At 33.7% G+C, this 10564-nt stretch overlaps 2 protein-coding genes and 1 long non-coding RNA gene across 5 annotated transcripts; 2 read left to right on the plus strand and 1 right to left on the minus strand.

Moving 5' to 3' along the window:
• The first annotated feature begins 257 nt into the window (after nt 1–257).
• On the plus strand, nt 258–5017 carry LOC136338720 (SWI/SNF-related matrix-associated actin-dependent regulator of chromatin subfamily A containing DEAD/H box 1 homolog). Its single transcript, XM_066281375.1, has 16 exons — nt 258–525; nt 584–876; nt 935–1145; nt 1404–1485; nt 1957–2131; nt 2196–2380; nt 2439–2632; nt 2856–2994; nt 3046–3181; nt 3241–3378; nt 3432–3641; nt 3695–3919; nt 4095–4306; nt 4361–4561; nt 4623–4708; nt 4770–5017. The coding sequence occupies exons 1-16, from the start codon at nt 429–431 to the stop codon at nt 4874–4876; spliced, it is 2691 nt and encodes an 896-aa protein (XP_066137472.1). The 5' UTR covers nt 258–428; the 3' UTR covers nt 4877–5017.
• On the minus strand, nt 4897–10168 carry MFS10 (major facilitator superfamily transporter 10). 3 transcript variants are annotated; one of them, XM_066281393.1, is made up of 10 exons: nt 10122–10168; nt 9711–9976; nt 7834–8039; nt 7534–7767; nt 7391–7478; nt 7119–7333; nt 6684–6842; nt 6307–6439; nt 5958–6199; nt 4897–5741 (listed from the first exon to the last, which is right to left on the minus strand). In XM_066281393.1, the coding sequence occupies exons 2-10, from the start codon at nt 9811–9813 to the stop codon at nt 5604–5606; spliced, it is 1518 nt and encodes a 505-aa protein (XP_066137490.1). In that variant the 5' UTR covers nt 9814–9976; nt 10122–10168; the 3' UTR covers nt 4897–5603. The 3 variants fall into 3 exon arrangements, with proteins under 3 accessions (XP_066137490.1, XP_066137491.1, XP_066137489.1); XM_066281394.1 differs by lacking the exons at nt 9711–9976; nt 10122–10168 and adding an exon at nt 9186–9322; XM_066281392.1 differs by lacking the exons at nt 9711–9976; nt 10122–10168 and adding an exon at nt 8118–8250.
• On the plus strand, nt 9285–9976 carry LOC136338745 (uncharacterized). The gene is made up of 2 exons (XR_010732012.1): nt 9285–9406; nt 9495–9976. It is a non-coding gene; the product is annotated as an uncharacterized lncRNA (long non-coding RNA).
• Nucleotides 10169–10564: the final 396 nt, after the last annotated feature.

The following is a 10564-nucleotide window of genomic DNA, read 5'->3' on the forward strand; positions in this document are numbered from 1 at the left end:
AACTTCTCTCCCTAGGGTCACGTATGAAATCGAAATAGTAATAATTAAAATTCAGATTACGTTCCTTCCCTTCATTTATGAGGAAAAAGTCACAAATAACGAAATTGAAATTTCTTTTTATGTGTCCTAAAATTGCATAGCAAATGAATTCTGCATGGAGTTGCCACATACACGAAATGATTGGACACGTGATTATTTATAAGCGATGCGGTACACTACTGCTGCTAGGGAAAATTAAGGGAAAATATTCCTTAAGGGACAACATCTTTAGTTAAAGCAAGAAAGAGAAACTTCAAACTTCAACAGAAATAAAACAATGGAGAAGCTCTTATTTGTTTCCCATTTCTTCAGTCTAGAAACGCTGCATTGATGTTTTACTGAATTCATCACTTAATTCCACTTAAATTAGCATAAACTGTCCTGATATTATGTCTGACGAGAACAGCCCTACTTTCGCCTTACGGGGCTTCAGGATACAGAAGAAACCCCAGCTCTCGCATCAGTTAAGCCATACATTGGACACTTGTAAGTAATCACATTTTTTCAAATCATAATTTTAACCACTATTGCATAACTATTTTAGCCGATGAAACGAGCCCTGATATCCCCAAACCTGTTTTAAGGCAAATCAGAAATCCTTTTAGTGATTCAGATTCAGAAATTGAAAATCAAAGTGAGGTGAAACAAACACCTTTAGAGGCTATTCCAACCACTTACATTCCGCAAAAGCAAGATGAACTGGCCATCTCCAATAGCCTGCCAATAACGCCTGTTAATCAGGGAAATGGGTTTCATCGGCAAAAAAATCCTGGAGTACTTGAAAAGGAAAAACAGATGAAGTTCCTATTAGAAATTTTTCCAAACCTTGAAGCAATGGTATTTGTTTTAAAACTAGAGTATATATTTGATGAATACTTGGAAAATTGCTTTTTAGAAAATCCATGATGTTTTGTCAAAATATAGTTTTAACACTGATGCTGCAGCAGCAGAGCTCTCTAGAACTTATACAAGAACTATGATGCAAAGCAGTCAAGGCAATTATAGTCAGTGGAAAGAGGAATATGACAAGAGCACTGCTCAATCTGTTGAGATGTCCAGAAAGAGATATGCAGAAGGCGAACCAAATATTAATAGAAAGAAAAGAAGTAAGAATTTATATAAAATGTTTACTATTTTTGTTTTCATTATCTTGAACTGGCACACACTGATTGCAGAAATAGGCCAACTTTTTCCACCCATTTTTTTTATTATAATGGTTTGAAGTTAAATTGAAACAAATATGTATCTATCAACAACCATATTGTCACACTGATGGCACATTATTTTTATTTTTACCATGAAAATTAAAACTTGATATTCATAATTTCATGAATGTTAATTTTGTTATGTTGCTTTGATTGTAGTAAAAAGAAGGAAAGAGAACTATGATAGTGATGAAAGCACTGGAAGCCATCATGACTACAAGGATAGAAGAGTTTTTGATAGGTAAGAAACATATGTTCTAATATATATTTCATTATGGTAGAATTATGTATTGATTATTACTTTATTCCATTGAAGACATAAAGCGACATTATAATTTTAAGATTTCACTATTATTTATTCATTGCTAATAAAATTAGACATGCTAAATTTCCACCTTCTCTCATTTGTCAAAATTAGCTACTATTACTATTTATTATTTATACCTCTGTCTAGGGTGGTAAATCAGTAATTTAAAAACTTTTTAAGTATCTAACTCTCAAATGCAGATAATTGCCCCAGAAATAATAAAATAAATTCATGTAAATGGTTGCTTAGTTTTTTGGTTTCAATGAAAATGGTTTGCAAGGTATAGTTGCCACAATTTTAACCTAGTGGCTCTAACTTCAGAATTTCTGACTGTTGTATTTTCACATTTTTATCTATCTAACTGGTTTGTTAATGTCTCATTTCATTGCCCTTTGTTCTGTATAGTGATGATGAAGATTCAGACGCCGAAATCAGTGATGAATTGACAAATGATAAGAGAAAAGTATTAGAATTTTTTGAAACTGCCACTGTAAACGAACTACAACTTATGCAATTTTGCTCTAAAAAGAAAGCAGAGACTTTAATTGAATGCCGACCATTTACAGGGTGGATTGACTTGGTAAGGTGTTGATATTAGGTTGCAATATTGTCCACTAAACATGTTGATTAATCTCAATTAAAAGGTCACTAAATTACAAACCAACAAAAACCTGAGCACCGATCTGCTAAATTCTGCACAGCAAGTGCTGATTACTAGAAATAATATTAGACATTTAATGAAAAGATGTACCAATTTGGCCCAGCAAATGGAAAGAGCCGTAGCTGCAGGGGCGGGAGTTAAGGAGCAACCCCGAAATATGTCGCCTTCGTAAACATTACATGATGATTCATTTTTATAACCAGATTAAAATGATTTCGTTTTATAGGTTGCGGTTAACTAGCTATCAAATGGTGGGTTTGAACTGGATGGCTGTCTTGCATTCCCAACGTGTTAATGGTATTTTGGCTGATGAAATGGGTCTAGGCAAAACTGTCCAGATCATTGCTTTCTTGGCTTACTTGAAAATTACAGGTCAATCTCAAAACACGCATTTAGTAGTGGTGCCTTCTTCAACTTTAGGTGGGTAGAAGGGTACAAGTGTTGTGGCATCGGGAACTGCAGGCGTAGATTATGTACAGAAAACATTTCCTAATTAAAAGATGAATAGTTTTCTTTAGCAAAATTTTTTGATATTAAAGGCTATCTTAAATTTCGTTTGTAACGTTTAATTTGTTATAAGCAGTACCCAGTGTGACACTATGTATTATTTTAATGTCCAGTTTCCAGAAACAGCAATTTTTAGACAATTGGAAAAATGAATTTGCAAGATGGTGCCCAGAACTAAGGATTTTTATGTATTACGGAAATACCGAGGAAAGGAGAGGGTTTAGGTTTGACTTAGCAAAAGGAATGTTAGCAGATTTTGATGTAATTCTAACAACGTAAGATAATTCTTAATTAGCTTGATTTCAGAGTATAGGGGATAATTTTAGGTACACGATGGTTGGCAACAGTCCGGAGGAAAGGAAAATGTTTAGGGTGACACCTCTTCAATATGTAATTTTTGATGAGGCTCATATGTTGAAAAATATGAACACTCAAAGATACGAGAATCTGATAAGAATTAATGTAGGTTTATTGCATAAAATTGAGAGGGTAAATAAAATTGAAATATATAAAATTTTTAGGCCAGACATCGCATTTTATTAACCGGAACTCCACTGCAAAATAACTTGTTGGAATTAATGTCTCTACTCATTTTCGTAATGCCAAAAATTTTCGCAGAAAAAACTGATGACTTGAAGAATTTGTTTCAGAAAAATTCAGTAAGTTGAATACAATTTTAAGGTATGTTTAAGAAAGTTACAGCAACTTTTAGAAAGCAAAGGAAGACGAGAATGTTCCAAGTTTCGAACGGGAACAAATCGAACAAGCAAAAAGAATAATGAAACCGTTCGTCTTGAGGAGACTGAAACGTGATGTTCTTCAAGACTTACCTAAAAAGACTGATTTGGTTGTTACCGTATCGATGGCTCCCACTCAAAAGGAGCATTATGAACAGCTAGTCGCTTCATACAAAAATCTTAGCGTAAGACTAAAACTCATAGTTCAACTTCTCAGTACAACTTGTAATAACTTCAGGAAGGAACCAGTCAATATAACGGTATGGGTATAATGACTGATTTGCGGAAGTTAAGCAATCATCCTTTGCTTATGCGGTACCATTACGATTTGGACCAGTTACAAGAAATTGCAAAACTGCTAGCAAAAGATCCAGGGTATAAGGACACTGTAGTCGAGTATATAGAGGAAGACTTGAAGTGGATGTCCGATTTTGAGATACATACAATGGCACAGCAATTTAGGGTAAGTTCATTAATAGGGTAGTTACTATGTTTTGTGTCAAAAATATATTCTGTGCTTTATTATACTTACCACATTTACTTATTTTTTGCCACTTTTTTTCACCTTAGTATTCTATTAGTGTGTAATATATTTACATTTTGACGTTGAACGGCTGATGAAGTATTTGTCCTTACAGTGTCTAAATAGGTATACACTGCCAGATAATTTAATCGTCACTTCAGGAAAATTCATGTACCTAGATAAAGCTTTGCCGGAACTTCAACGCAGTGGGCATAGAGTACTCATTTTTAGCCAGTATGTAATCCTCCTGAACGTGCTGGAAGTATACTTACAAATAAGGAACTATAGATATTTGAGATTAGACGGGAGCACTGCCGTTAATTTAAGGTAAAAATCAAAATCGAATATTTGAAATTATTCTCCTAACTAATTGAATTTTAGACAAGATCTTATCAACGAATACACCGAAGATAAAGACATATTTATTTTTCTCTTGTCCACAAAAGCGGGAGGTTTAGGAATAAACCTTACAAGCGCGGATACCGTCATTATACATGACATTGATTTTAATCCTTATAATGACAAACAGGCGGAAGATAGATGTCACAGGATGGGCCAAACGCGACCTGTAACCGTATATAGGTAATTGAATTGAAATTTCAATGTAATGTCTCGATATTTCATATTGCAAATGGGGTTTTAGATTAATTTCTCAGGGGTCGATTGAAGAGGGGATGCTGGCTATGTGTAAAGAGAAGTTGAAGTTAGAAAAAGAGATTACAACGGAAGGTAGTATTTGGTTTTTGGCTGGCAATATATACAATTAGTTTTCTTTTGCATTTTCTCACAGAAACTGAAAATCCCGACGTCAAAAGTGTGGTAAAGCTATTATCAACGGCGCTGGGAATTGATTCCACAAAGGCCACTAGTCTTGTCTCGCCAAAGAAGGACTCTTAATAGTTTTAATAATCATAATATTAGTTTGTTCATTGTTATATTTAATTTAAAATTACAGCTATTAGCACTTTTTTAATTGTCAGTTTAATTGTAGTTGTATCTACTACTTAATATTGATCTTTAATAAATAAATTATTTTTATGATTGTTATTTTATTTTCACCATTTTTACTACCCAATTTAAGAATGTTACGAAATGTCAACAGGAACTTATATTTAAGAAAAATTTGAATTTATTCCCCATCACATATCTTTTAAAAGTTTTCGGTTTACGTTTTCCGATTTTAAGCCATGGTTTGGTCATTTTTTAAAATTCAAACTGGAACCTCAATGTTATAAAAATCATAATAAAGTCGACAATTATATGCCTATGTAATACTTCTATATTAGTTACAATATATATAGATATATATATATATATATATATATGAACACATAAATTCTAAATAATATTAAACCTGTTTTAAAGATCACATTTTCTTGAATAAAGTAATAAATGTATTTACTGTTTATATAATATATGCACCCATGTAACAACAGTAATTGTAACAACTGAGAGAAATGAGGTATGGGTCGAAGGACATATAGTATGGTCAAAGGGACAGTTTAAATTCTCAGTTTGAAGATTTAAGTATGAGATCTTAACCCTCTATTTCTCTAAATTTAGAAGTAAAAAAAAAGGAAATTGCACTCTAAGCCTCGACCAACATGGCCAAATAAAGTGCTTGTCAGTTACTTGTGCTGGCTCTCTGTGACCTTGACCACGCCACTTCTTTAGCACTGGCAAATGCGACGTAAAACAGATTAGCACCTATGTTAATCCCTGCTGCCAGGTAGAATACCATGCGCCACTGACCAAGAGTTTCCTGAAATAAAATTAATGAATTTTACTGAAGTTTGTAGTTGCGCAATTTGTGTTGTAAAAGTGGTACAAACTTAAAGATTTTACATGAAATAGCAAAGAAGTTATAGGCTGAACCCACTTTTTGTTGTCACCCAGTAGGTGACTTATTATGACATTATTTCAAATTGGCTTCAAAATAACTATATTACATAATACAAATAGGAAAAAATAATCTTACTCTGCCATTTATAAGTAATCCTATCACATAGGGGGCCAAAAATCCACACATGTTGGAAGCAGCATTTGTAATGCCATACATGGTACCAGCGTACTTGGGACTTAAAGCTATATGATTCATCTGGTTACCGGCATATTGAGCACCACCAAAAGCACCTGGGATGGCAAGGAGTAATTGGACGGCAACCTTGTCACACCCGACGTATGCCACCCCAATGAGACCCAATGAGGGGATGATAGAAGCTGTGAGCAAGGTTAAAGACTGTATAATATTGCCCAATTACTTAAGTAAAGTATTTAATTCTAAAGGTCTTTATGTTTATGTCTTAAATAAATGAAAATATTCTTACCTACAGAATTCCACAGTTTATACGACATTGACAGCGAAATGTAACCTTTCAGCAAGAGCCAGTCCGCAAATATACTAAAGAAAATGCCGGCCCACCAACTGGTAAGATACGGTATTGCTGATAAAACTGCGTTCTAAAATATTTCCTTATGGTTACAGAGTGTTTTCTAAGCATATAGCACAAATGTAAGGCAATATTTTCTTAGTTAAAATGGGGGGATTTAAACTTTTATTAATTATTATTTTTTTAATTATTTAAAGGAATGTTATTTTGCCTATAGGAACATGCCTTTAAATTGGGACCGCATGTTTAGGAAACGTTCTACATACCTGTTTTTTTGCAGCATGAAATCAATTAAAAACTTAACTTTGGCTTACCGTTTCAATCTTGAAATGCAAGATCTGTGCCATGTAGGTGGGCAATTCGGTTAAAATTGTGTAAAACGCCCAGGAATTTCCACACTGAGTCACCAATATGGCCCAAAGTGGTAAACAAGTGAACATTTTTAACCATGGCACCGACCCTTTGTCTTCATCCTAAGAGTAAGAAATTTGTTTTAAAAAGTTATATAGAATGGTCACGTTTATAATACACATCATCAGGATTTCCCAAACAAAAAGCAATACAATAATACTCAAATTACAACATTAAAAGAGAGGTTTTTCGCCTAGCTTGAAATACCCTGTAGATAACTGAAATATTTGAAGATTACGCCTTTTTCTGATTGTGGCCCTCGCATAACTCGAGAAGTAACCTTCAGTTACGGGCGGAGAAGTTTAACTTCCTCGGAACAAACGTAACTTATTATTTACCTGCGGTCCTATGCTAGCTAGTATGAATGCCTGCTCCTGTCGGTCTATCCTTGGATGTGCAGATGGAGAATCGTACACAAACATCATCCAAAATACAAACCAAATTATACCCAAAATTCCGAATAAATAAAACGATAAAGGCCAACCACCCCATAACTTAAGTGAGCATAACCAACCCGAGAGTGGAAGTGATAAAATCGTTCCAAAATTTGTACCTTAAAAACCAATTATTTTGAATGCTTAAAAATCATTAATAAAACGACAATTTTTACCTGCGTAAACATAAGCACCAAACTTACTCCTCTCTAGAGGAGGAATCCATTTTGCTAACATTGCGTGCATCGAGGGGAAGGTGACACCCTACAAAAACCAAGTAAAGCTTCGAAAAACCTCAAAAATTTGCTTTTAGACTAACCTCCCCCATCCCCTCCAGAACTCTTACAATAATGAACAACGGAAAATTAATCCGAGCAGCTATCGGACTTAAAAGGGTAAAAACTGCGGTAATTAAAACCCCGAAACCATAAACCATTTTGCCGCCGAACATCTCCGCCAATCTTCCTCCTGGGATTTGAGTAAGGACGTACCCGTAGAAAAATGAGCCAAGAACTATTCCCTGAGTGCGCTCATCCCAGTTAAATTCACCATCCTCAAAACATAGATAATTATTTTTTCGTTGCGACAACAAACTTGAAATAGGATTTGGCACACTTACAGAAGGGGTGGTCGAATTGGTAACATTTAAAACTGGACAGTGGTCAAAATTACTTTGATTACTTGGAACTATTGGGGTTGTTTGGTTGACCATTGCGACGATGGCAACAGAGAGATTAACACGCATGGCATATACATTTGCAAAACCCAGAAATCCCAATATACCTAAAATGTGTCTGGATTTGATGCAGTCCTTGGTGTCTTCAACTGCAAAATAAAATTAAAAGAGATTATTTAATGCCATATTTCATACATATCTATACTGTAACATAAAATAAGTTCTACCTGTGTCAAACTGTTCGTATATATCATGGCGTTCAAACACATTTACTGATGTGCCTAATTTTTTGAATCCTTTTGCAGCATTTTTCATGGATGTTTTTGTGTAAGACACCATGATTTGGGCACTAGTTCTTTATAAATTAGCAACAGGCAGTATCACAATTGATAAAAAGTCACATTCATAATTTATTTTCATATCTTTAGAATTGTAATAGAACATAAATTTAATTTTATATTCATATACAGGGTATAACAAGTCATCATAGAAATACGGTAATACATCAAAAGGCTAAAGAATTGAGGAAGGAATTTTAATTTGATATCAGAATTCATGCAGTGTTCCAAAAAAGGTTCAAAGCATCAAATAGTATATGACTAAAAACATCCCTGCCTTTATATGGCTACCGACAATTTTTATAGTTTGGGCTAGAGGGTTTTAAAGAAAATGAATATACAAAATTTCAAAATTTTAATTGAAAGCAGATTTGAGAAAATGAAAAATATAAGAGAAAATATGTAACCGTGCCGCCCTGTATATTGAAAATTGCGCGTGTTGGATTAAGGGACTATAAGCATTGTTTATTATTTTGCCAAGTATCAAGTTCCCTGAAATATCTCCATGATATGTTACACTCTGTAAATACATCTTATGGGTGTTCCTATATATTTCAGTTTTGAGCCTCATGAATAAACTAAAGGAATTTGATGCCACCCTATAACAGATTTTCTGAATTTTATATCAATATGTTTAGCTCCAAAACGTTATTAAAATAGACCGTTCCACATTGTGGCCTTTTTTTAAAATACTCAACTTGACTAACCCTGTAAAATGACCGCTCTGTATTCAGTATTATAGATTAATTTATAGAGCAATAATGGATAATCCTTTAACCCAATAAAGTAAACACTAGCAAGATAAGAATTACATATTTTCCAAAAAGGATAAACACAATTCATTTTTGGATGGGAAATAATTTGCTTAAAATATATACAGTTTTATTATATATATTGAGATAAACAAAACCATGCAAAACCAAATAAGCAGTTGCAGAAGCTGAATACTTAACTTACATTTAAATTTTTTGCCATAAATATAATACTGACTACATATCCAGAGAGATTTATCAGGAAATTGGCATTGGTAAAATCGCCATCAGATTGATGCTATTTGCAGTGTTACGTGGCCTTCAACAGTCATGTGAGACAGGAGTGTATATGAAGGGAGCTTTCATCAAACTGCTGGAACCAGCCTTGCCATTACAGATGCTTCTCCATTAATTTTCTTACAGAAGGTACATTTACATTTCACGAACTATTAACACACCTAGAGGAAAACCATAAGGCCCTATTTGCTACCATTTTTATGAGTCTCTCTTGTAGGCATTTAATAACAATTAGCTTATGACTTTAATAATTTGGGTTTGCATGGAATTCAAATGAAATTAATTCAAGATCAAAGGTGCTTTGTAAACATTAATGAATGTAATGTCTCAAGCAAAAATCAGTGGCAACATTTACCTGAATATTGCACATAAAATAAGTGGTGAAAATACTGTTTTTTTTTGCAATTGAACAAGTCTAATTTATATTTCATACCTGATGGGGGTATAATTCGAGTGGTTTCGTCTTCATCCTCATAAATGCTGTCATTATCACTTTCACATTCATTAATTGTTTCATCTCTGCTAGGATCATACATATTATCAAAGTTCCTCTATTATAACTCTGCTTGAGGCCTGCCAACACAAAAAGCTTATGAGAATTCCTATTAGAGTTGAAACGCCTCTCCACGCTTTTGTTGTTAATTGTCCATATAGTCGTTTAACTTGACTCATCCACGAATCTTTCTAGTTTGATAAACACTAGGATAAACATTAACATTAGTTGTCATGAGTTAAAACCGTTAGATAAATATAACAAAGAGATATTGATATGTTCGGACAGGGAAATCTAGTAAAAACTGTTAAAAAATACGCGTTTTCTAACAATAATCGGATAACTACTTACAACAAACTTCGACAACAATGAAACAGCTGTGTTTGTTATGTTTTGATACCCAAATGTCAATATCAATGACAGTATTATTGTCAAAATCTCTAGGGAAAATTATATTTTTATGTTGGTTGCCTTGCACTCAAAGGTCAGTGTCCATAGAGGTATATAAGAAACATGAGCTTTATTTGTCTATTGTTTGAGCAAGGTCATGTGACCTAGCAGCTTTCCTCACTTCGTACACGTAATATATTAGTTCCGAGTGACAATTTTTCATGTATAGCACGTCTAACTTTCTCATATGCACATTCTTATAACATGTCAAGAATGTAATTTTTTAAATTTTACTTGGAGATAGTGTTAATTTAAGGAGAGACCGATCAATGTTGCAAAGGGTGATAATATAAAAGATGCAGTAGAAGGAAACGGACGAAGTTGATTAAGTCAGCTGCTATTTA

The sequence above is a fragment of the Euwallacea fornicatus genome, chromosome 4 (genome assembly GCF_040115645.1).
Source record: "Euwallacea fornicatus isolate EFF26 chromosome 4, ASM4011564v1, whole genome shotgun sequence".
Lineage (NCBI taxonomy): Eukaryota > Metazoa > Arthropoda > Insecta > Coleoptera > Curculionidae > Euwallacea > Euwallacea fornicatus.